At 47.4% G+C, this 27,084-nt stretch overlaps 1 protein-coding gene across 1 annotated transcript; it reads left to right on the plus strand.

Annotated features, from left to right (window-relative positions):
• The first annotated feature begins 17,252 nt into the window (after positions 1–17,252).
• SDF2L1 (stromal cell derived factor 2 like 1) lies at positions 17,253–19,526 on the plus strand. Its single transcript, XM_074206593.1, is given in 4 exon segments — positions 17,253–17,311; positions 17,313–17,539; positions 17,998–18,194; positions 19,123–19,526. Coding segments are annotated over 4 exon segments (750 nt in total). The 5' UTR covers positions 17,253–17,267; the 3' UTR covers positions 19,405–19,526.
• Positions 19,527–27,084: the final 7,558 nt, after the last annotated feature.

Genomic DNA, 27,084 nt, shown 5'->3' on the forward strand with positions numbered 1-27,084 from the left:
ACTGTACATTCATAAGATCTAAGATATTCCCAAGTCCTGTGACTGAGATACCATAGAACTCAGTTACTATGGAACCTAGTGATGGACTGATCACAGAGACATTTCAGTTGGGTTCAACAAACAGAGGTCTCCTTGTCTGCAGCCTCACAGAGTTCTCTTATGTCATCCCATCAGTCCAACATATATTAGCATCTCCTATGGAAGGACTGGAGAAACCAAAGGGAACTTAAACTCTTCAAGATATAGTTCTAGCATTACTTTCCAACTGTTAGCACCTTTCCTCCCAAATCTCATCTATATGTGTGTGTAGATTTCCATATAGTTAGCTCACTCAATCGACCGATCTATTGATCCTAGGCGGCTTGTGAGAATTTTTATCCATTATATTTGTAGTATCACTAACACCTTGTAATCACATAGTAAGTGTTTGCTGATTGAGCAATGGATCAGCAGCCAGCGGAGTTCCTCCGACAGCATTTTGGTGCCTGAGGAACAATGAGCTGGGTGCAGTCTTTCAAGAAGCAGTTTATTAAGCACCAGCTGCACACCAGACACTGTCCTCAGCATTTCAGGGACGAAGAAAGGCAAAAAACACATTCCCTCCCCTCTAGAAGTCTATGTTGCCTTGAATGTGGCAAGCAGCAGAGAGCTTCTGGAGATTCCAAACTGCTCTTGGAAAGACACAAACTTTCATCTAATATCCATGTTCTCCCAGGAGGGCTTGAGGAGAGATGAGAGAAAGAGATGACAATCTCCAAAGCTTCAAAGGACATGGGAGAGGTGAAGAGTGAACCCAGCATCCTGCCCAGATTATTTAGGTTTTGTGTCCAAGAAGTCACCCAAATGGTGACTGGAGATGAATGGTAGCCAATCATGTAGCCAAAGAAAAGAGGAATACAGGTGGAGCCCAGGGCTCATAGCACTCATCTGCTCATAGAAATGACCCCACAGAAGCCCTGGATCAGTTTGGGTGGTCCTCCTGAAGACTTGTAAAAAGACACGGACAAAAATTGCCCGGAAGGAGAGGTGGGTGAATGGAGATCAGCACCAAAGGAGGAAAACCCCTACAGATCCACTCTAGATCCTATGCCCATCAACTCAGTCGGGTAAGGAAAGCTTCTTTTCCTGGTCTCTCTTTCCCTCAATCTCGATCCCTCCCAACCCAACACATAGGCTGGTTCTCAGTTGACTCAATTGTTCAATGGTTTAGAGAAACAGGAAGCTCTGGCCACAGACCTTTGTCATAGATCCTGTCCCCTCTCTTTGTAGTTTGGTGCTACCAATTACTCTGCCCACTGGAGATTCAAGCACATGCCTGGCTGTTTGTGAAGGAATGGGCTCCTAGCCTAAGGCAGAGAGGGCTTCAATTGCCACATGGGTCAACTCTGTCCTTTCTTGATCCAGAGGTCAAGTAGTCTCCTTCCTGCCTCAACCTTTAGGAAATTCCTTTAGAGTATTGGTCCCTGGCTATTGGAAAGGAGAGTTAGAGAAGGGGCATGTGGGTCCCCTTCTTTATGAGGAGGGAGGGCAAAGGTCCAATGTACTCAAATAGTATATCCTGTCCCACCCCATTGTGAAAGCATCCTTATTAGCTTCTCTAATACATGAAATGTGGGTGTGTGTTGTTGATGAAAGTAATGTATATTCACAAGGGTCTGTCTCAAGTGGATCACAGGAAGATATGAATAGATATCTCTTGAGTCCTGTCCACCTAACCTCTCCAAGGGAGACTTTTGATTCCTAATAGCAAGGGAGTCAAGAGGTTGGTGCCATGAGACTTGCCACATTGCTCTCAGGGAGAGAATTATGTCTACCTACTACCACTCACCCCTTCTTGTTAAAAGAAAAAATATTTTGGGGTTCAAGTTGCACCTCTGCTATCTCTTTACTAGGAAAGCCATATAGTCAAGGGGATTCCCATCAGATAACAGTTACATAAAGACCATACATGGTGAATAGCAAACCTATTTATCTATGAGAAACAATTCATTTGGACCCCCTATTCTATTCCAATCAAGGGGTGGCTAGGTGGTGCAGTGGATAAAGCACCAGCCCTGGAGTCAGGAGAACCTGGGTTCAAATCTGGTCTCAGACACTTAATAATACCTAGCTGTGTGGCCTTGGGCAAGCTACTTTTACCCTATTTGCCTTACAAAAACTTAAAAAAAAAAGTGAGCAGTCCCCTTTGATTAAATAACCTGAACAAAGCAGAAGCACAATAGAGGAAAATAAACAATAACAAAATTCTGATCCATGTCTTCTTTTTTATGGAGACATCTGATTTCCTGCTGTATCTCTGTAGTCTGTCAATGACCAGGCTTTTCCAAGTATATTTGAGGTCACTTGTAGGTATCTTCCTTTCTAGTAAAAGAAATATCTCAACACAAAATTTTATCAGGTCAAAACATATGATTTTGAAACCTCTTTTGACTTGTCAGTTGTCACTCTCAGAGACCTTAGTTCCAAATCGAAAATTTGACAATCAACCCAGTTTTATTGAATTTTAAAAGATGCAGTTTCATACTTGGTATTTATTATTGTATTAGCCCCATTGGATTTGTAACATACACATTTGATGATCATTTTTAGAACAGTGCATATCCAGGCAGTGGCTTATAAATCAAACAGTTTTATCTTTTGCCCATGTTTAAAAAGAATTTTTAAAAATTTTAACTGAAAACTAATTCCTCTTCAAAAAATTGAGCAAAAATACAAAAAAATAAATTAAAATATATACCACAGGGAGCGGCTAGGTGGCGTAGTGGATAAAGCACCAGCCCTGGAGTCAGGTGTACCTGGGTTCAAATCCGGTACCTAGCTGTGTAGCCTTGGGCAAGCCACTTAACCCCGTTTGCCTTGCAAAAACCTAAAAAAACAAACAAACCAAAAAAACAAAAAAATATATATGCCACAGGTCATCTTTCTTTGGATATATTTAGTTGACTAACATTCCTTTCCTTAAAACAGGAACTGAGTTAGTTATGGTAGCGAATCTTGTCCTGATGTCACAAAACCTTCATCATTACTTGTTTAAATATCTCCTTAGAATTTTGAAAAGCTAAAGGATCTTGTTTCTCACAGGAACATGTAGTTGACAACAGATGCTAAGGCCAGATAGATATTTTTGGGTTTTTTTTTTTTTTGTCTACTGATCACCCGTATGGTTACAGAGTTTGCAAGAACCAAGGATATAGGAAAGGAAGTCTTTCCTTTTTTTTTTTTGAATGTCATATTCCTGGTAAGGTTATGTGGATGAACAAATGCCTTGAGTCAGATTTAAAATCTGTCAGGTGAGGTATTTCCAAATATCATATTTGGAAACTGAGTTAGGAAAATTCAACCTTAGAGGTCACTAAAACCATTTCCCCAGCCTTTCCCAATGAGCCTGTCACTCACAATATCCATGATTAAATCCCATAGGATGCTGACCTCATAGGCAATGGTCCAACTAAGTTTTAATACCAAGATACAGACTCAGATAGAAGGCCAGTTTTCAATCTCATGAGGTCTTTCATGGTGAATTCCTATGGTCAAGAGTGAATACTCTAAAGGATCAGGAGATAACACGGTATCTATATTCATTACAAAAAAAAAATTTAATTGTTTTATCAAAAACTAGATACAGATTAAGCTTAAAAAAGAAAAAAAATTAATACAAAAAAATTTTAAAACTTCTGTTATAATTTATGTTATCAATCCTCCCTGTGGGTCAGAGAGGGGTTTATGGGACCACCTGTAGACCAAAAGACAAACAATCCTCATTTTTCCTCAGAGGTCATGAAAGGAAGTTTCTTCAAACCCATTTCATTTGACCAAAGGATCTCCACTTCTAGTCTTTGAGGGGAAAAGATCATGGACATCATTATCTTAGTCATCAGGATGATGGAACATTTTTGGGCAAACACCATTCCTACTTCAGGTAGGATAAAAGCAATGATAAATATTATTCCAGTAATCAGAAAAAAGAGAGATCTAATTACACTCCCTGGGCCTGAGAGAAGGGTACTAAAAATATGGGAAAATAAAATAGTATCTGCATTCTTTTTGTATTCAGGTATCCTCCCCCCATTAGGTAAGGGTTCCATTCATTAAGTCCCTAGAGGTATCATTATATAGAAACCAGTTTTGAGAAAGAATCATTTCCATGGAAGGATTTGTGCAAGGATTATTGATATTGCCATTAGAAATATGTCCATATCCTTTTAAACAATAAGAACATGTTAGGCAATTTTTAAATAATTTCAACAGGTGCTTCTAATTCCAAATGAACTAAAACAGTGATAAGAACACTCAGATTTCCAAGTAGGGTGACACATGAATTTCATTACATATAATGTTTTCTTACTAAAATCTTATGTCTTAATACAGTTTTCTTAAACCTTATAAACATAATGCTTTTACGTAGTTTGTTTTATAAGTTTATTTACTTCTACCCAAATATACTCATTCTCAAAAAGAAAATAATGTTCTTCAGGAATTTGAATTATATACTTATGATAAATTCATACATTAATATAATTCTTACCTATTCCATAGAAATGGCCACAAAATTCAGATAAAAAATAGCAAAATCTTTTCTAATGACAGTAAATTAGATGTTTTTATCTAATGACAAAATGTTTCACAAATGGCAAATTTCCACTTTTAACTACCTTGAAAAATAGAAACTTCTATGAGAGTTATAAGCAGGGACATATCTAATCAGGTGCACAAGACCTAGGAAAACCCCAGTAAAAACCTTCCAAATCTTTCTTCATTATAGTAGTTGTGATCAAAAGGGGATTCAAAGTTGTTTTGAGTCACATTCACTGAGAGCAGGATTGATAACAATTTACTTCAGCTGAGTCAAAACAAAATCTGCATCAAAAAACCAACCCAATGAAAATATACAGGGTTCCCAGATTTCATTAATCAAAGTAGGTTTACTATATCACCAGAAATAATCCTACATACACAGTTCATTTGAATACCACTAATTGCCATGTATCTTCCACCTTATCTTATATAAGGCTATCCTTGGATGAAACAAATTTGAAAATTATAATTACACAATTGTACCTTCATTCTGTGCAAGGATTTTTTTTTAAATTTTTTTAGGATTTTGCAAGGCAAATGGAGTTAAGTAGCTTGCCCAAGGCCACACAGCTAGGTCATTATTAAATGTCTGAGGCCAGATTTGAACTCAGATACTCCTGACTCCAGGGCCAGTACTTTATCCACTGTGCCACCTAGCTGCACCAAGAGAATTTTTGATCTGCTAATTGGTCTATGGCATTGCCCTTTATAACTAAATTCTGTACCCATTTTGACCTTATTTTGGTATAGAGTATGTTGAATACCAAGTTCTTATCCCAAAAGCTAATGTCTTTGGGTTTGTCAAACAATAGACATTCACTACTGTTTCTTTTGGACCTCTCTGAATCCACTGGTCCATTATTCTATTTCTTACCCAGTACCAGGTGGTTTTGATGACTGCCACTTTATGGTAGTTTTACACATATTTTTGACCTTTTATTGCTCCAAATGAATGTTACTATTTTTTTTCTAGCTTGGTAAAATGATTATTTGGTAGTTTGATTGCTATACCACTAAATAAGTGATTTAATTTGGCTAGAATTGTCATTTTTATTATATTAGCTCAACCTAACTATAAGCAATTGACATAAGTCCAGTTGTTTAGATCTTTTTTTGTGTGAAAAGTGTTTTGTGTGTTCATATGGTTTCTGGGTTTGTCTACAGTTACTTTAAATAGAATTTCTCTTTTGATCTCTTGCCCTTGGGCTTTATTGTTCATATATAGAAATGCTAATGATTTATGTGGTTTATTTTATATCCTGCTACTTGGCCAAATTTTTTATATTTTCAAGTATTTTTTTAAAGAAAGATTTTATTTATTTTTGAGTTTTACAATTTTTCCCCTATTCTTGCTTCCCTCCCCCCACCCCCCACAGAACACAGTCTGTTAGTCTTTACATTGTTTCCATGGTATACGGTGAGCTAAGTTGAATGTGATAAGAAGGAAATCATATCCTTAAGGAAGAAAAATAAAGTATAAGAAATAGCAAAATTACATAATGAGATAATAGGTTGTTTTCCCCCCGAAATTGAAGGTAATAGTCTATGGTCTTTGTTCAAACTCCACATTTCTTTATCTGGATACAGAAGATATTCTCCATCGCAGACAGCCCAAAATTGTCTGATTGTTGCACTGATGAAATAAGCAAGTCCATCAAGGTTGACCATCACTCCCATGTTGCTGTTAGGGTGGACAATGTTTTTCTGGTTTTGCTCATCTTATTGAGCATCAGTTCATGCAAATTCTTCCAGGCTTCCCTGAATTCCCATTCTTACTAGTTTCTAAATAGAACAATAGTGTTCCATGACATACATATACCAGTTTGTGAAGCCATTCCCCAATTGAAGGACATTCACTTAATTTCCAATTCTTTGCCACCACAAACAGGGCTGCTATGAATATTTCTGTACAAGTGATGTTTTTACCCTTTTTCATCATCTCTTCAGGGTATAGACCCAGTAGTGGTATTGCTGGATCAATGGGGATGCACATTTTTGTTGCCCTTTGGGTATAATTCCAAATTGCTTTCCAGAAAGGTTGGATGAATTCACAGCTCCACCAACAATGTATTAGTATACCACATCCCTTCCAGCATCAATTATTGTCCTTTCTGGTCATATTGGCCAGTCTGAGAGGTGTGAGGTGGTACCTCAGAGAAGCTTTAATTTGCATTTCTCTAATAAGTAGTGATTTAGAGCAATTTTTCACTTTGATTTCCTCATCTGTAAATTGCCTTTGCTATCCTTTGACTATTTGTCAATTGGGGAATGACTTGTTTTTTTGAAAATTTGACTCAGTTCTCTGTATATTTACTTAGGACTTAAAAATAAGTCCTTTGTCAGAAATACTAGTTGTAAAAATTGTTTCCCAATTTACTACATTTCTTTTGATTTTGTTTACAGTGGTTTTGTCTGTGCAAAAGCTTTTTAATTTAATATAATTAAAATGATCTAGTTTGTTTTTAATGATGTTCTCCATCTCTTTCTTGGTCATAAATTGCTTCCCTTTCCATAGATCTAACTGGTATACTACTCCTTGATCATCTAGTTTGCCTATAATATTGTTTCTTGTATCTAAATGCTGTATATATTTTGATCTTATCTTGGTATAGGGTGTTAGGTGTTGGTCTAATCCAAGTTTCTTCCATACTAACTTTCAATTTTCCCATCACTTTTTATCAAAAATTGTTTATCCCAATAGCTGGACTCTTTGGGTTTATCAAAGAGCAGATTACTGTAATCGTTTCCTGCTATTGCCCCTAGTCTATTCCACTGGTCCACCACTCTTATTTCTTAGCCAATACCAGACAGATTTGATGACTGATGCTTTATAAATAATTTTAGATATGGTAAGGCTAAACCACCTTCTTTTGCACTTTTTTCCCCATTGAATCCCTGGAAATTCTTGATTTTTTATTTCTCCATATGAATTTACTTACAATTTTTTCTAACTCCTTAAAATAATTTTTTGGAATTTGGTTTGCATGGCACTAAACAGGTAGTTTAGTTTTGGTAGAATTGTCATTTTTATTATATTAGCTTGACCTATCCATTTGCAGTTGATGTTTGCCCAGGTATTTAAATCTGATTTCATTAGTTGTGAGAAGAGTTTTGTAATTGTTTTCAAAATTTTTTTGAGTCTGCCTTGGCAGGTGGACCCCCGGGTATTTTATATTGTCTGAGTTTACTCAGAATGGGATTTCACTTTCTAGCTCTTTCTGCTGTATCTTGCTAGTCATAAATAGAAATGTTGAGGGTTTATGAGGATTTATTTTATATCTTGTGACTTTGCTAAAGTTCCTAATTATTTCTAGTAGTCTTTATTAGATGATTTTTTGGGATTCTCTAGGTAGACCATCATGTGATCTGCAAAGAGTGAGAGTTTTGTCTCCTTCCCTATTCTAATCCCTTCCATTTCTTTTTCTTCTCTTTTATTGCTGAAGCTAACATTTCTAATACAATATTGAATAGTAGTGGTGCTAATGGGCATCCTTGTTTCACCCCTGATCTTATTGGAATGCCTCAAGCCTATCCCTGTTGCATATAATGCTTGTTGATGGTTCCAGATAGATACTGCTTATTATTCTATTTATTTATTTAGGATTTTGCAAGGCAAATGGGGTTAAGTGATTTGCCCAAAGCCACATGGCTAGGTAATTATTAAGTGTCTGAGCTCAGATTTGAGCTCAAGTACTCCTGACTCCAGGGCCGGTGCTCTATCCACTGTGCCACCTAGCCACCCCTACTGCTTATTATTCTAAGGAACAGTTCATTTATTCCTACTCTCTCTAATGTTTTTAGTAGGAATGGATGTATTTTGTCAAAAGCTTTTTCAGCATCTATTGATATGATCATATGATTTCTGATAGGTTTGTTGTTGATATAATTAATTATACTGACAGTTTTCCTAATATTGCACCAACCCTGCATTCCTGGGATAAATTCTACTTGATCATAATGTATTATCCTAGTGATAACATGTGGTAATTGTTTTGCTAAGATTTTATTTAAAGTTTTGGCATCTATATTCATTAGGGAGATAGGTCTATAATTTTCTTTCTGTGTTTTGATTCTTCCTGGTTTAGGTATCAGCACCATATTGGTGTCATAGAAAGAATTAGGCAGAATTCCATCTTCACCTATTTTTCCAAAGAGTTTATATAGAAATTGAACCAATTGTTCCTTAAATGTTTGATAGAAATCACTTGTGAATCCATCTGGCCCTGGAAATTTTTTCTTAAGTTCAATAATGGCTTGAATTTCTTTTTCTTAGGTTTATTTAGGTAATTTCCTCTTCATTTAATCTGGGCAACTTATACTTTTGAAAATATTTGTCCATTTCACTTAGATTGTCAAATTTATTGGCATAGAGCTGGGCAAAATAATTCCAAATTATTACTTTAATTTCCTCCTCAAGTTCACCTTTTTTCATTTATGATACTAGCAATTTGGTTTTCTTCTTTCTTTTTTTAAATCAAATTGACCAGAGGTTTATCAACTTTATTGGTTTTTTTTCATAAAACCAACTCTTGGTTTTATATATGTTCAATAGTTTTCTTGCTTTTGGTTTTATTAATTTCTCCTTTAATTTTTAGAATTTCTAAGTTGTTATTTAATTGAGGGGGGGTTAATTTGTTCTTTCTCTATTTTTTTAGTTGTATATTTAGTTCATTGATTTCCTCTTTCTCTAATTTATTCATGTGAGCACTTAAAGATATAATATATCCCCTGACAGGCACCTTGAGTGTATCCCATAGGTTTTGGTATGTTGTTTCATTATTGTCATTATCTGGGATGAAATAATTCTTTCTATAATTTGTTGTTTGATCCACTCATTCTTTAAAATGAGGTTATTTAGTTTCCAATTAGTGTGCAATTCTGTAATTAGTGTAAATTGCTTCTTTTTGGATTCTTGCAGTATTTTCTCCTTTATTTGAGAATTCTGGAATTTGGCTATGATAGTCCTTAGAGTTTTTATCCTAGGATCTCCTTCTGGAGGTGTTCTGTATATTCTTTCAAAGGTAATTTAGTCTTGTTGATTGAGTATATTTGAACATTTTGCTCTGAAAATTTCCTGAAAGATATTTTTCAGGCTCTTTTTTTTTGAGCTAAGCTTTCTGGTAGAACAATAACTCAGAAATGATCTCTTCTGGATCTATTTTCCAGGTTGCTTGTTTTTTCTAAAAGATACTTTACATTTTCTTCATTTTTTTTTTCAGCCTAGCCTTTTGACTGTTTGATGGAATCTTGGTACCTCGTAGATTCATTGGTTTCCATTTGTTCAATTTTATTTTGGGAGGTTTTATTTTCTTCAGTGAGCATTTGTCTTTCCTTTCCCAGTTGGTTAATTTTCCTTTTTTTTCTCAGTTACATTCCAATTCCAGTTCGTCGCTTTGAGTTATAGATGAGTTGCATTCCTTTTCCATTTGGTAGATTTTATTTTTTGAAGAGTTCCATTCTTATTCCAGTTGGTTATTTTTAGTTTTAAAGGAATTTCCCTAAAATAATTTCCCTACATTTTCTCTCATTTCTTTTTTCTATTTTTTTCTTCCCTCATTTCTTTTTTCTATTTTTTCTTCTTCTCTTTTTGGTTTTTAAATTTTTTAAGCTCTTCTATGAGGTTCTGGATTTGAGTCCTGATTTCATACACTCCTTGAGACTTCCCATGTAGGTAACTTGTCACTGCTTTCATCTTCTGAAGTGGTATTCTATCATCTGTATCTGAATAGTAACTTTCTATATTAGCTCTCTTTTGGGTTTTTTTTTTTTTTTTTGGCTCATTTTGATTGTTTGAACTCTACTCCTAGGGTATAAGGAGTTTAGACCCAAGCTTTTGGGGTGGGCCAATTGGGGTGATCCCTGGCTTATCACCAGCCAAGATGTTGCCTTTGCAGCCCAGGCATTGCCTATACAGGGTTTGTCTCCTCCTTTATGTCCATGCTCTGCCTATGCAGTGGTTCGTTTCCAAACCCAGTCCTATCTTTTGCCCCAATGGTCAGACTTTGGCTGGTGTTGGGACCTTCCCTGCTGGCTTGCTATCTAGTTGCCAGGACCTGTGCTGTTGTCTAGCTTACAGGACCTGGACTGCACTGTGACTAAAAGCCTCCCACTGACTTTCCAGTTTTCCTGCCTAGCTGGGCTTTACTTTTCCTTTTCCCTGAAGCAACAGATCTTCACTGGAGATCCTCTATGATGTCTACAGATGAAAACTTGTTTGGACCTTTTCTTTTTTTGATGGGATCTATAGCTTCAGAGGCTTCATTTAGCATAGTACAGGGAAAAGCTCCAGAGCAGGCTAGCTTCACACAACCATCTTGATTCTGTCCAAATTATAATTTCAACTATTTAGTGTTTTTTTGTAAAAGAGCTATTTGAGTGACCATATAACAAAAGGAAGTTCTGAGGATATGTTGATCTCCCAATTTGATTTCCTTGAAACTCTTAACGATACTGTTTCCATAGGAGACTCACATAAGCTGATTCTATTACTCTAAATTTCCCATTTTTTAAAATATTTTTTTTACTAAAAAAATACTAAGAAATGCATATAAAAGGTTTTTTGGTCAATTTCATAATGGAAGAATTACATATTATATTTTTGTTTACTAAATCTTTAATTTTTTTTTCAAACCCAGGGAAATTTTCCTTTCAAAGGGTTTTATTTCATCTCCCCATTTTCAGTAACTATAAAAACCTCTAGGGCAAGCCACTTAACCCCATTGCCTTGCCAAAAAAAACAAACTAAAACAAAACAAAATCTCTAAGAGAAATGCAGTGGCCTATGCTACTGTAGAAACCCCATTTGTGGCACCTTGGACCACCCTGAGGAATCAGAAGTCCATGGTTGAAATTCCTTTGAGATTAGGTCAATTAAGACTGATCAGAGAAAAACACAATAAGGGTTATAACTTTAGGGCCAGATACATTCATTATCTTAGTTACAATATTGTTATAGTAAGCAATAATATATAAGTATTCAAAAAATTTATTGTTTGTGGTCAACAGCAGAATTTTAAATTCTCAAATGTTTAGTTTATGAGAGAATCTGTTCTTTCCTAATAATCCTAGCTCTTACTTTAACTAAATTTCTTAATATTAGAATATTTAGGACACTCAAAATAAAAAGATCACAATTATTCATTTTAAAAACTTAAAAACTTCCTAATACTTTAGTTTACCTTGCATAGAAAATCTGTCCATATAATATAGTTCTCCAAGAGATCATATACCTTAAACTTCAAATTTCCTGTTTCTTTTCCCCAGAGGACTGAAAATTTTCCTTTCTGAAATCAAACCAACATGGGTTTGATAGCACATGGTGAACTTAGAAATTGCTTTTCTGCTAGCAATGTGTGGCTAGCTTTAAAAAGTTTTAGATATTCATCCTGAACCCCTTTTCCTGGTTTAAACCCAACTGGCTAACTGTTATCTTTTTTGTTTTATTTTGTTTTGATTTTGAAGTCTTTTTTTTTTTTGGTAATAGGGTTAAAGTGATTTGCCTGAGGTCACAAAGATAGTAAGCATCAAGTGTCTAAAGGCCAAATTTGAATTCAGATCCTGATTCCAAGGTCAGTATTGCTAATTGATTTCTTTTTTTTTTAGTTAGCTTTTTTTTTTTGCAAGGCAAATGGGGTTAAGTGGCTTGCCCAAGGCCACACAGCTAGGTCATTATTAAATGTCTGAGACCGGATTTGAACCCAGGTTCTCCTGACTCCAAGGCTGGTGCTTTATCCACTGCGCCACCTAGCTGCCCCCACTAACTGATTTCTAAAGGGAAAGTTTATATATTTATTTTCCAATTATATACAATAGTAGTTTCTACCTATCATTTTTTGGGAAGGTTTTGAGTTTTATACATTTTCCTCCCACTCTCCTTTCCCTCCTCCCCCCCTTCCCCCCACCCTGACAGAAGTCAGTGTGATAGTCTTTACATTGTTTCCACGCTATACATTGATCAAAATCAAATGTGTTGAAAGAAAAATCTTCTCCTGCCTAGCTGAGGCAAAAATAAAATATTAGAGATAGCAAAGTTACAGAGTATTCTTTCTCTGGATACAGATGTTATTCTTCACTGCAGATATCCTAAAATTTCCCTGATATTTGCACTATGGAATGAGCAAGTCCATTAAGATTGATCATCTCGGGGGCGGCTAGGTGGCGTAGTGGATAAAGCACCAGCCTTGGAGTCAGGAGTACCTGGGTTCAAATATGGTCTCAGACACTTAATAATGACCTAGCTGTGTGGCCTTAGGCAAGCCACTTAACCCCATTTGCCTTGCAAAAAAAAAAACCTAAAAAAAAAAGATTGATCATCACGCCCATATTGCTTTTAGGGTTGTCTAATCTGATATTCTTAAATTTAGAATTAAAATATTTCTGAACTCTATTTCTGAACAAAAATTGTTCCATCAACCTCTGAGTTCTGTAAGTCTGGAATGTTCTGTTCTGTCCCTCCACAAGGTCTGTGTCTCTAGTTATAAATCTTAACAATGGCTCTCTAATTGCATCTGCAAAAGCTGTATAAACAAACAATAAAGGACCATCCTGAAAAGGCAGGAATCTGCTCTGGTTATCTAAATGAGAACCTGAATAAATTCTTGTACTTATGACATTTTTGGAAAGGAAGAAACTCTTATGTTTTATATGTCTATATAGCTAATAACAACATAAAATATCATTTCAGAAGAGGAGACCGGATTCCTGAGCTAGTTGGATCTTTGAGAGTTCTGATATGGATGGGTTAGAGAATCATAAAGTAATCAATGACACCTTTATGTACAAATTGGTTGACTGCCAGAATTTTATGATCCTTTGTCAAAATCCTATAAATATTGATTATTCAGTGAGTTCTGATATTGGCATTTGCATGGATGCCATACATCCATGAGTTTTGGTAAGATCCTAGAGAACTAAACTTCGTTTATAAAACTAACTTTGTTATTTCATTTTTAGCCTAAGGAAATTATGTTTAACAGTGTGTACAATGTTCTTCTGCTTCTGCTCATTTCCTTCCGCATCAGTTCATGCAAGTCTTTCCAGGCATCTCTGAAATCCCATCCCTCCTGGTTTCTCTATCTTTGCCGTTTCTAATTGAAGCCAAGTCACTTATACTATTAAAAATGCTCTAGCAAGGAGATGGACCCTGAAACCTTAAAATGGATGGCATCCCAAATTAGATGATAATCTGCTATTATTTACTAATCTTAGTCTTTTATAAACAATTAAATTTAAACCAATAAAAGGAGTAATTCAAAAAATAAAAAAAGGAGTAATTCTCATTTTAGAGCACTTATTTCATATAGACTGGAGTTAGAAAAGAACTCATTTGTCCATGGATTTCATTTTTTTCCAAATGTTGTCAAATGGGCCTTTGATTAACAATTTAGCATTCTAACTATATATTTAAATTTACTTTAATCAAACTATAAAAATTTTCATAATCTTATTCAAATTGTAGTCAAAATTTTGATAAAGTCACGAAAGCAGTAAAATAACATTTTCATCTTCCTGTTTTGCATGGTAAGAAATAAGATACTTCTTAAAATTTAAGATACAGAAAAGAGAACTGTAATTTTCATTAAATTATTCTGGTTTTTTCAGAGTAAAACTTTCAAAATCCATAGTATATTTTGCATTAAAAAATCCTTACTTTGTAACTTGTATAACCTCAATCAATCAAAACCTAACTACCTCTCTATCATTCTGAATTCCATTTTCTAAAAACAAACTTTGCTTTATAGAAGACTGAGCTATGGAAAGGAGAACTGCATCCATGAGAATGATACAAAAGAAACTATATAGCATGATTGCCTGATGAAAAATTTTTTAAATGAATGACCATTTCTACCTAAACTAGCAATAGGAAAAACAGAGTGACTCTCTAAAAAACTGAAATTTTGGGGTTAATAAACTCCACAGTGCCTAAATTGCAGATTTAAAGAAAATCTAAAATCCCCCCCCCCCCATTTTATAGCTGGAAAAAAAAAATCATAGAAATGAAATGAAAGGTGACTAGAAGCCACTTCCCTGGCAGGAGAGGGAAAATAAAAGCAGAAACAAATTTGACCAAATCAGTATGAAGAAAATATCATATACAACTGCCACAAGCAATCAAGGGCCAGAGCAAACAAAAAACAAGCTAGTAGATCTTTAAGAGAGCAAGAGAATTTTTTTCTTTTTAAAATTTCATCATTTACCAGCCACCGACATCTCTGAGAGGAAAAAGGAGAGCCCGCCTAGGAGCTTGGTTGGTGTGAGTTAGAGGACTTGTTTGTCTTCTGAGAAGGGAGAGAGGAGGCAAGTGGCTAGAGTCCATGTGAAGAAATTCCACCTCTCTAAGCTCCTACTAAATTGTAGTACTAGTTAATAATAGAATTGAGAGGAACAACAAATACAGGTATCCAAACAGATATGTACACAAAGAGGAAAGTTACCTGAACAAAGTCTCATATGAGTGCCAAAAGCACAACCCCAAAACAACAGACAACACACGGGCACCCCACTTTGCTCTCACTCTAGAGGGTCCCCAGGGATGCACACTAATTGGGGGGGGGCATTCAAACCAAGTCTCACCTTATTGGGTGTCAGACAATCCAAACAGCAAACACAGAAACCAGAGGGGGTATCCAGAGACCTTAAACCATAGGAAATTCTCACTGGGGCAAGGATTTCAGGAATCAGAAGTAAAATGCAGAGAACATATCAAGTTGTAAAAAGAGTAACTGAGTTGATAACAGTAGTAGACTTACCTTGTAGCAAGGCTGTCTTGGCTAGGCTTAAAAGTCTGCCCTAGCTTTTATTAGGTATCCCACAGGCAGCCTTGGGAAAAGGGAGTCCACTCCCTTTGCAAGTCAAAATTATCCAGTCCCACATCTGTGAACTAAAACAAAGGTCGATAATAGAACAAGGATTCGAAAAGTTACAGACCGCTGTCCTTCCAAGCAGAGAACAAGGACCTGTCTGTCCCTCTTCCAATTTCTGTCCATCTCTGCATGTCAAGACACAAAAACCCATAAACCTTAAAAAAAAATAGGGTTAGAATAAGATGACAAGAAAATATCAATTAGACATGAGGCTTTGGTCTCAGGGATTTCCCTTAAACTTTTATTGGAAGCCATTAAGGTAATGACCACACCAAACTTTGAGAAAGGGGAATATGTATCCCAAAACAAGGGTTGGAGGAATCTTTCGGAGACTGCCCTCCTCTTTCCATACTGAGTTGGGATGAACTGTGTCTCCTCCCTGGCAGGTCCAGTCTCCCAGCAGCCTGGCCAGCGTCTTCCTGAACTTGGAATTACCTTGGGGCCATATTCACAGGCCAAGAACTTGTGATGGCCAGGGGAGACATGCGCAGACCAGAGCTGGTGATGGCCAGGGGAGACATGCGCAGACCAGAGCTGGTGATGGCCAGGGGAGACATGCGCAGACCAGAGCTGGTGATGGCCAGGGGAGACATGCGCAGACCAGAGCTGGTGATGGCCAGGGGAGACATGCGCAGACCAGAGCTGGTGATGGCCAGGGGAGACATGCGCAGACCAGAGCTGGTGATGGCCAGGGGAGACATGCGCAGACCAGAGCTGGTGTTTGACAGGGGAGACATGCGCAGATCTGCCTTCTTGCCCGGGTCAAGGTAACTCAGATGAAAAGGCTAAAGAAATCAGCTTTTTTTTTTTTTAAAGATTTTTGCAAGGCAAATGCGGTTAAGTGACTTGCCCACGGCCACACGGCTAGGTCATTATGACGTGTCTGAGGCTGCATTTGAACTCAGGTCCTGCCTCCAGGGCCGGGGCTCTATCCACTTTTCCTTTTTAATCAGGACTAGAGTTCAGGAGCTTCTGCCGCTTGCACAGGAGCAAGCAACCTCCCCGCGGGGGCCCCGGGCTCTCTCTCGGGGTGAGCCCCCCACTGTCCCCAACCACTTCCTCAGTCTCCTGTGTACTTACAGAAGCCCCTGGACCACGCGGCCGGGGGTGCCAATGGCCACCTCCTGTCTGGGAAATGTCAGGGGTGCGAGAAGCCTCTAGGAACGCCCCGCCGCGCGGCTCTTGGCCCCCCTCCTCCCCGCCCTGGGCCTGGCTTGCCCCGGCCTCCAGGCCGCCTTCCTCCTCCGACCGGCTCACCTCCATCTTGTTCGTCCCCAGTTTGTCTGCGGCCTCCGCACTGGCCCGCTGCGAGATCCTGGGGAGCAGGGGCCAGGGGGCGGGCGCGGGGGGCTCACCCTGAGGCGCCTCAGGATCGTGTCTCGCGTGAGCACCGGCTGCCCAAGGCAGCACGCAGGGGGTCGGGAGCCCCTGATTTTGGAGGACGGGCAAAGCGAGCTAAGGGCCTGAGGCTGGATTGGAACTCCGGCCCAGGGCTCCGACCCCGACTAGCCCGGAACCGCCGCGGGGGGACCGGAGCGGGAGCTCCCGAGGCCTCGGGCCCCGCCCCCGCCCGGCCCCGCCCCCAGACCGGGCCCCGCCCCGCCCGGCCCCGCCCCTCCCCGCGGGGCCCCCTCCGCCGTGCGCGGGCGAGGCTCCGTCCCGCTCTGGGCCCGGATGGAGCGGCTCCCGCCTTCCTTCACGCCCATTGGCCGAGCGCCTGGGCTCGCGGTCCAATGGCGGCTTCCGTCGTGTCTTCAGCCCGGCTTTCGGGCCCCGGCCGCGCGCCGCTGCCCCTGACGACGGGGGCGGGGCCTCTCCGGGCAGCGGCCAATGGGGAGGCGGGCGTCGGGCGGCGCGGGGCCGTCATTGGGTGCGCGGATCGGAGGCGGCGGCCGGGCGGAAGCGGCCCAGGGCCTGGCGGGCGAGGGCCGGGGGGATGAGGAGGCCGGGGCCGCGGCTGCCGCTGCTGCTGCCGCTGGCGCTGCTGGCGCTGCTGGCGGCCCGGGCCCGCGCGGGGGCCGTGACCTGCGGCTCCGTGCTCAAGCTGCTCAACACGCGCCACGGCGTCCGCCTGCACTCGCATGACGTCAAATACGGCTCCGGTGCGCGGCCGGGGGATGGGGGAGGGGATGGAGGGGGCGAGGGAGGGAGGGGGGAGGGGAGGGGGCGAGGGGAAGAGATGGGGAGAGGAAGAGGGGATGGGGAGGGGATGAGGGAGGGGAAGAGATGGGGAGAGGAAGAGGGGATGGGGAGGGGATGGAGGGGGCGGGGGAGGGGATGGAGGGGGAGGGGATGGGGAGGGGGCGAGGGGAAGAGATGGGGAGAGGAAGAGGGGATGGGGAGGGGATGGAGGGGGAGGGGATGGGGAGGGGGCGAGGGGAAGAGATGGGGAGAGGAAGAGGGGATGGGGAGGGGATGGAGGGGGAGGGGATGGGGAGGGGGCGAGGGGAAGAGATGGGGAGAGGGCGAGGGGAGGGGATGGAGCCAGAGAGGAGGAGGCAGGGGAGAGAGAGGAGGGAGAGAAGGGGGCCCCAGAGTGACCTCCTCCTGGGCCCCGCAGGGAGCGGGCAGCAGTCCGTGACCGGCGTGGAGGGCTCTGAGGATGCCAACAGCTACTGGAGGATTCGTGGCGGGGCAGAGGGCGAATGCCCCCGAGGGGTGCCAGTGCGCTGTGGGCAGGCCGTGCGGCTCACCCACGTGAACACGGGCAAGAACCTGCACACCCACCACTTCCCCTCCCCTCTGTCCAACAACCAGGTGAGTGAGGCCCGGCTGGAAGGGCCCAGGGGTTGGGGGGTGTCCGGGGTGCATAGTCCCCTTGGGGGCAGCCCAGGCCACCCTGGCACTGCCGCAGGGACCCTGATCCAAAGCTTCCTCCTCGAGCTAGTTGGGGCTTTCCCCCAGAACTGGACGCTCAGGTCCAGGGGAGGCCTGAGCAGGACCTGGGGTTGACCCACAGGGAAGCTAGCAGGAAGGGAAGGAGAAGGTTCTGGATGCTCAGCTTCCCCACCATGCTCTGGCTGACAAGTAGGGAGCTTCCTGTCCCTGGAGGTCCGGCAGAAGCTTGGTGACCAGTCCTTGCAGAGACTGCAGGTCTCTGATGAGTGGGGTGAAAATGTGCCCAGGATCAGGGCACTCAGACCACCACCCTCCCAGATTCCACCTCTGAGGAAAAATAAAACCAGAGCCAGATCCTTTTAATGAGTTTATCTCCAAGTTTGACAACACGGCGCCCCTCCCTCCCCCACCTTTGGTCACTACCCTCTCTGAGGGAGGGCCTGCCTCCAGAGTGGAATGCCGGGGGTCCATGGTGCACAGATGCTACAGAGGTGATGCAGACCCTGCCATCCCCTTGGTGGGCAGTAAAATGAGATCATTTCCTGTCTCTTGAAGCTGATGTAAAGGAAGGTTTAGGTGAGCTGCCAGTATACCTCTCTGGACCTCAGTCTGCCCTTTGGGCAAGGGGTGCACAGGTGAGACAGGCCTAGGGACCTTCAGAAACGGACCTCGGAGGGCCACCAACTGCTAGGTTGGTCTGGAGGATGTGGGTCAAGTCTCAGTCCTTCCACCCTGGCCAAGCAATTCTTTTGCCTCAATTGGCTGCTTTTGAAAATGGGGAGGGCTTGAGCTAGATTGGGGGGGTAGAGGGCCTTTCATCACAATGCCCATAATCCTTTGCTTCCAGGAGGTGAGTGCATTTGGAGATGGTGGCGAAGGAGACCAGCTGGACGTGTGGCTAGTTCAGTGCAGTGGGGCCTACTGGCATCGGGAGGAAGCCGTACGTTTCCAGCATGCCGGCACCCACGTCTATTTGTCCGTCACAGGGGAGCAGTACGGGCACCCCATCCGTGGGCAGAGGGAGGTCCATGGCATGCCCAGTCCCAACCAGCACAATTCCTGGAAAGCCATGGAAGGTGTCTTCATCAAACCCAGCCCCACAGAGCCCTCAGGGCATGATGAGCTGTGAGGGATGCCCACCTGGGCCTTGACTGGCCACTGCCCCCCTTCCCCCCAAGGGTGGATGGCCATGGATAAGAATAAAATGCTTGTTTGATGGGTGACTGAGGTTGCCACCATCTAGAAACTTTAGACATGGCAACCTTCCAATGGGGTAACTTGGGGTGGGGGCACGTCAAGTGGAGGATGCTTTAATGGGGAGACATGTTTCCATCCCAGGATCAGGAACTGAGGGAGAGGGTTCCAGGTGGAGAGAATGCCTAGGGGGCAAGGAGGGAGGCCGGGGTCATTGGAGCAGAGGATTGGTTGGGAGGGAGACAGCTGCCAGGCCTATGCTTTAGGAAACCACTTTAATGACTGGAAGTGGAGAGAGACTCGGGGCAGACAAAGCCCCTCCCCCCCACCAGGCAACAAGGGCCGGGCATTGTGGTGGAGCTCGAAGGTAGTATCCTCTCTAGTAACAGAGAAGGCCAGGTGGGGTTAGCTGGGTGACCCATTTAATTTTTACTTGCCTCACTTTCCCGAGCTGTAAAATGGGGTGATGACTATAGTAGTGCCCCCCACCCCAGTTGTGAAGCCCTTGGCTCCATGCCTAGCCTGATAAGGTGGTAGAGAATTGCCAGCCATCAGTGTGGCCAGAGGGGATTAAAGCCGCCTCCAGGCCAAGAGTGCTGGAAGCCAAAGATCAGCCTGGTGAAGGCCCTTAGGAGCCTGAATCCCCACTCCCAGCTCCGTAGCCTGGCTCTTTGAGTTACCCCCCCCATGCTTCAGGAAAAATGGGACAGCTGGCAGAGGAGGCCCAGCCTGAATGGGTGGACCAAGTTCAACTCTCAGGTGATGGGCCTGTTGGACTGAGTGATGCCCCCCACAAGGCCCTTCATCCATTTTCTCACTGGACTCCATGGTCTGTTGTCGCCTCTGGGCTCAGAGGTCACAGCACAGGTCAGCTAGGTCAGCCTGCCTACCTTGGGGGTCCCTAGAGGAGTCATTTGTTCAGCTCAGCTGCCAAGAGCCAGGGCCAGCCCTGGTGGAACCCACCAATAGACAGTTGTGTGGAACTGGGCCCTCGGCAGGAAGCTCATCCTGCCAGTTAGCTGGAGACGGGCAGTGCCACCAAGAAAGCCACTGGCCTGGCCACCAGAATGAAGCCAGACAGCTGCGTTCCTGCCTCAGAACACATTGGAGGAAGAGAGGCGGGCCGACCTGCCTGGTACCTATCCGCCACCTGCTGGACAGGGGCTCAGTCCCTCAGACTCTGAGCAGGGCGGAGGGGAAGAAGCCCCAGTCCAGCCCTGGAGAAGCCAGGGTCTGTGGGCAGGAAAACTAGTCCCTACCGGCAGTGCCCCGGGGGGCAGCTCCCGGAGACTATGGGGGCTGAAGGATCCAAGGGACTGCTTTGTTGTTGCCAGGTTAGGGGCAGAGGGGAGCAGGGGGAGGATTCCTCTTGCCCACCCCTTTTCCTGCCCCCAAACAATTCTGGGATCCCACACAGGCCAGAGAGGAGCTAGGAGACCTCAGCTGGCCAAGGCTTGCCCATCAGCAGCCATTGGGTACCAGGTGCCAGAGATGCCAATGGTCCGTGCCCTCGGGAAGCAGCCCAGGCAGGGAAGGCCTCTGGTGAGCCGGTGACCATCAAGCTGACTCCCGTGTGACCTCTGGCTGCAAGTGGGGGGGGGGGTTAGAGCCCCCCAGAGAAGGGCCAGGACAGGCCTGCCTCCCAATCGAACGCCTACCTGTGCCAGCCTTTGGGTCCCTTGACAGGCACCACGGTCATTCCCATGCGTAATGGAGGGAAGCAGCAGAGCTGAGGTTGAGCTCTGGGCTCTGACCGGCTCTCCCCCGGCCCCGCAGGGAGGCTGGACCCCAGGTGCTTCATGCCGCCCCCCACATGCCAGTGGCCCAGTGGAGGGCCGACCAATGCCCTTTCACAATTGCACTGCTTGGGGAGCAGACAGCAGGGCAACAGGGAAAGAGCTTTGGGCAGCCCCTGCGGCCCCTCCCCCAGCCCCAGCCAGTGGCCAAGCGGGGCCGGCAGGGGGGAGGGCCCCCAGGCATTTGGGGAATGTCAGTGGCCTCCGGCTGGCCCTTCCCCCACCCCAGCTGTCTGGGGCCCAGCAGGGTGGGCGGCTCCGGCTCGCCGGATGACCTGGGGCAGCTGCTCCCTCCCCGGCCCGGCCTCAGTTTCCTTCGCTCACCAGAGCCCAGGGGTGGCAGGGCCGGACCCGGGCCCGGCAGCGCCCCTCCCTGAGACCCCCCCGGAGCCCAGAAGTCCGTTTGGGCCCAGCTCCTGGGGGGGGGGGGTCTGGTAGCAAAGTGAAGGGAGCCCCGGGCCTGACCTACCCCAGGGGACCAGCCGAGCCCCGCAAGCCCGGGTCACTGCGCTTGACCTCCGAGCCCTAAAGGCCACCCTGGGAGGAGGCTCAGGCCCACAGGGACAGGAAGGGGCCAGCCAAGATGACCCCAGGGTCCCAGCTTCCAGGCTGGGGGCCGAGGTTCCGGCCGGGAGGGGGAGCTGGGCGGGCCAGCATGGGGGCAGGGGGCGCAGAGGAAAGAGGGTCTGGGCTGGGAAGGCCCAAGGCCCAGCCCGCCTGTGCCGGGGGGGGTGGGGTGGGGGCCGCTCCGCCCGGCCCGTGGTCACTCTGCCCGGCCGGGGCCCGCTCTGCCCGGCCCGTGGTCACTCTGCCCGGCCGGGGTCCTCTCCGCCCAGCCGGGGCCCGCTCTGCCCGGCCCGTGGTCACTCTGCCCGGCCGGGGTCCGCTCTGCCCGGCCCGTGGTCACTCCGGCCCGTGGTCACTCCGCCCGGCCCGTGGTCACTCCGCCCGGCCCGTGGTCACTCTGCCCGGCCGGGGCCCGCTCCGCCTCTCCGCGGTCTGTCCTGGCCGCCAATGCCCTTTTAACATTGCACTGCCCCTTCAGTGGCTCAGCAGGGCAACAAGAAAAGGGCCCTGGCCACCAGCAGCGCGCACCCGGGGCCCCTGCCCCCCGAGCCGGGCCCCCCGAGCCGGGCCGCCCCACCCTGTGCGGGAGAACAAGAGACAACTTAGTGCGTGGGACCCGCGGCCCCTCGGCGCCCCACGCCGCTCCCCTGGCCCCCCACTTCTCCCTTCCTCCCCCCACTGCCCCCCGGCTGCTCTGATCCGGGCCGGGCCGCCCCGGGCCCCTCCGCGCCCCCACAGCCTGCTCTCACCTCTTCCTCCGGGGGGCCCCTCGCACCGCAGCCCCCCCCTTCCCAGCTGCCCCCCGGCCGCTCCCGGCCCGCGCTCCCCTCGAAGCGGCCCCCCAGTCTCTGCGCCCCCGCCCCTCCCCCCGGCACAACTTTGGGGGGCCGCGCCGCCCCCAGCCCGCCTGTCGGGGCGCCGGGCCCCGCTCGGCCCGCGCGTGGCACGCCCGTCCGTGCCCGTGCCGGGGAGGGGCCGCCCCCGCCCCGCCCCGCCCCGTTTAAATGCCCGCCCCCCCCGCCCCGCCCCGCCCGCCGCTCACGCCGGCGCCGCGCGCGGCCCGGGGGGGGGGCGGGGGAGGACCGGGCCGGGGGGGCGGGGGCGCCGCCGCCGCGCGGGCTCCATCTGCGGCGGGCGGCCCCGCTCCCGGGCCTCGTTAGCATGGCGCGCGCCCATTGGCCGCCGCCTGCGCTAGTCCCGGCCGCCCGCCTCGCCATTGGCTGCGGCCCCGAGAGTTTAAACCCGGATCCCGCGCCCGATTGGCCGGCCCTCCCGCCGCGTCACGGGCCGCTCGCTTTTCACAATGAACTCCGCAAGGCCCGCCCCCCCATTCACAAGCTTTAAAAAACTTTGCCCGCCTTTTCTCGGCGGCGTGCTCGGGGCCCGGGCCTCTGCCTCTGCCCTGGGCCACCCGGCCTCGCGCGCTGGGTTCGAATCCGACGTCCCCCAGCACTTCGGGACCGTCTGAGGACACTGAGGCCCAGAATTCGGACGGGCCGAGTCAGGAAGCTCCCTCGCCCCCCAAGTTCGAGGCCCTTTGAGGGACCCTCTTTGGGAGGGGCTCGGGGTGAGGCTGCCTTGTGGGGGGCGGGGCTCGGGGCCAAGGGCCTGGCAGCTTCCTTCCCCTCTTTGGGCTCGGCCCCCTCCCCAGGACACCCAGCCCAGCCTTAGCTCCCAGTTCTCCCCGAGGCTCCGCTTCAGCCAAGCTCACCCTCCCCCCAACTTGGGGTCCCCTGGACCCCCTCCTGCCCCTCCTCCATCCGTGCACGGACCGGGGGGGCGGGGCGCCCCGAGAGTCCTGAAGGCGAGGTCTGGGGTGCCAGATGCGCTGGCGGAGCCCTAGAGGGAAAACGCTTTGGGGGGGGGGTCCTGGCCCGCTGGAAGGAGGATCTGGGAGGGTACAGAGCCCCCGAAACACTGGCACGGAGCTGCTGAGACAGGAAGGGCAGGGGCCTGGCGGGGCGAGAAGAGGGGTGCTGGGACACACCCGAACAAGTCTCATATTTGGCAAAGCAGGCCGGGCCCAGAACCCCCCCCCCCCAAAGGCTGGGCCCACGGGCTCGGTTCCAGCTCGGGGTGGGGAGGGGGGCTAGCAGCAGGCATGAAGGGAGGGGCCCCGACAGGAGCCTGGGGGCGCCAGAGCGCGCGGCTGGGGGGCTGGGGGCTGACTTGCAGGAGGCCAGTCAGTCCGGAGGCTGGAGAGCCCCGAAGCCCTGCCACGGGACTCGCTCTGGGGCCAAGCTCCCACTGGCCAGCTGTGAGGGCCTGGTCCGTCTCTGTCCGTCTCAGCGTTCCTCCATCACACTGGGAGGGCTGGAAGATTCTCTGAGCCTCATGAAATGCCTCCCCCCGCCCACGTCTGTGCGTGGACAGGGCAGGAAACTGAGGCCGGGCTGGGGGCCCCTCCTCACTGGCCAGCTTCACGCCAGGCCGGCGGGCTGGGGGCCGCCTGTCTTTTTCCTCCTTTTCCCCGTAGCAGCCCACATTTACTAAAGGGTTTTTGGCTGAACTGGGGGCCCCTCACCGCCCCCAGGCAGGCAGCCCCCCCCTTCCGTCAGGGCAGAGCCACTGAAACCAGGGAAGAAGGGAAGGCAGGGCAGCCGGAGGAGGGCCCCTTGGGGGGGCAGGGCCCCATTCCTAGAGAAAGTTCTCTAAGTGCTCGGCAGACCTGGTCCCGGGGGGCCACGGGGGGGGCGCACGAGTGGGGGCAGAGAGAGATGAGCAGTGTGGGGGATGGGGAGGGGGCGCCTGTACTGCGGGAGGGGGTGCCTGACGGCCCCACCGCCTCCTTGCAACCCAGCTGCCCCAGTCCGGGGGCCAGGGGGGCGGGAGCTGGGGGGTGAGGGGAGGGGATCCGCCACATTCCTGGCCTTCGGGGCGGAAACGATCGCTTTGTTCCCGGCCCGGCTGGCCCCGCGGGGCGCCGCTGGCCAGGGAGGAGAGCATTAGGTGTCAGGCGGGGGAGGGGCGGGGGGCGAGCCAGCCCCTGGCCCCAGGAATGCGAGGGGGTAGGCAGGGGGAGCGAAAAACTCAGAAAAGGATGGGGCGGGGGGCTCCCGGAGGGCCCCTCCAGGGCGGCCCCTTCCCCCCCATCCATGCCCTCTCGGGTTCATAAATCTCCCTCCGTTCCTGCCCTCCCCCAGTGTCTCTGTGTTTCTGTATCTCTTCTCCAGGTCTGTCTCTCCGTCTCTGTCTCTCTCTCTGTGTCTCTCTCTTTCTCCCCCTCCCTTGTTTCTATTTGTCTCGCAGTGTCTGTCTCTCTTTCTCTCTCCTTTCTGTCTTCTCTCTGTCTCCTTGTCTCTCTTTCCCCTCTGTTTCTCTTTTCTGTCTCTGTTCTCTCTGCTTACTCTATTCTCTTTTTTGTCTCTCTCTTCCGTCTCTCTCCCTTTGCTCTGTCTCTTTTCTGTCTGTCTCTGTTTCTGTCTTCTCCCCTCTGTCCCTCTTGGTCTCTCCCCCTCCCTTTGTCTCTCTGTGTCTATCTGTCTCTCTGTCTTTCTCTCTCTTGTCTTGTGTCTTTTCTTTCTGTCTCTCCTCTCTTTCTCTGTCTCTATGTTTTTTGACTTTGTCTCTCTGTCTCTGTTCTCTCTCTCTCTCTCTCTCTCTCTCTCTCTCTCTCTCTCTCTCTCTCCCTCTCTCTGTCTTTGTCTCTGATGCTGTGTATATCACTGCATAGTCCTCTCTTGAAGCATATGCATCTCTCTTCCATTCTCTGTAGTCAATGGGCTGCTATTTATTAAGCACCTACTGGATGGGGCTGGGGGTGCTAAAGGTCCCAGCAAAGGTCTAGGCTGAGCCTTCACCCTGTGAGTCTCTTTCTTGTTTCTAGGCTCCTGTGGTCTCTGCTTCCCTCCTTTGTTCTTTCTCTCCTTATTGCTTCCTTCTAGGCTAAAGGGAAGCTACCTTGATCAGATCCAGCCCCTTAGTGGCCCCGGCAGGAATTGGACCCAGGGGTGGGATGGGGGAAGGGGCTCTCCCCCCTCTGCTCAGGCCCAGCTGATCAAATTACCCCAAAGTTGGAGGGAACTATAAAGCCCAAAGAGAGTCAGTGAGAGGTCTAGGGGCCCCCACCCCACCCAAAGCAGACCCTAGCTTTGTTCTTTGGGGAAGGGCTCTTGTCACAAACCCTCCATTTCCTTCCTTTCCACTCTGCCTCCAGCCGGACTAAACTGCGTAGCACATCCTCCCTGCCATGCCCTTCCTGGGCCCTCCTCAGGTCTCAGGGGCCCCGGTCCAGCCCCAAGGCTGCCACAGGTCTGGATTCTTTCTGGGAAACTCCAGATGAACAAACATGCCCAGAATGCTCCACCTTCAGAGCTGAAGGAAAGTTCAGGAAAATTCTTGAATTGGAGAGCCTCCCTATCTAGTACTTGATATGCCACTTCTCATCTCTAAGCCTCCTAAGGGCTCTTCTTCATGTTGGACATTGCTTCCACTATTTCTGCCCACTGAAATCTTTGCTTTCCCAAGGGGGATCCCTAGCCATTGCTGGGCACCAGAGGAGCCCTCTGGCTGGCTATCTCTGCCATCATCTTCTGCCATTACCAGGGCCCTGGTGGGATAGGTGCTCGATCTCTCACACTGGGAAGCAGGGGTTCATACAGCAGCACCCAGAAAATAGGCTTGTCCATAGCTGTTCGGATGCTATCCCTCTGCTTAGGTTCATTAATCAACTCCTCCCTAGCAGGGATTCTCTCTTTATTATTATTATTTCTTTAATTTTGCTTCTCTTTACACCCACCCCCAATGCTTAACACAGTAGGTCTTTGGTCAAACTTCCTGTCTGACTGTCTTCTTCCATAAAACAATTTTTTTAAGCTCAGAACAATAGCTAAGCTTACTTCATTGTTGATATTCTAATGAAGGAGAAGAGACTTCTAATATGTTGGAGGATCCCAGAGAAAATCAAAAGGGAGGGAGGCTGATTTTATCCCCTTTTGATAACATTAAGAGAGGGAAGGAAAAGGATCACAAAAAAGGGATTCTCAAGGGTGAAAAGGAGAAAGAAGAGAGTCTAAGGATGGGAAGGAAAAACAGAGGAAGCAGGCTGGGGTTGAAGTTGCCTGAAATAGCCAGAGGCGGCCGAATAGATAAGGACCCAAGAATTTGGTGTAGAAATAACAAAGTCAGCTTAGAAAGAAGCCCAGATTGGGGGGAGGGGGGAGAAAACTAAAGAAGCTCCCCGATCTTGAAGGGAAAATGTAAAGAAACAGAAGGGAACCCCCCCCCCCCAAGAATTAGAATCCAAGGGAAGG

The sequence above is a fragment of the Macrotis lagotis genome, chromosome X (assembly GCF_037893015.1).
Source record: "Macrotis lagotis isolate mMagLag1 chromosome X, bilby.v1.9.chrom.fasta, whole genome shotgun sequence".
NCBI lineage: Eukaryota > Metazoa > Chordata > Mammalia > Peramelemorphia > Peramelidae > Macrotis > Macrotis lagotis.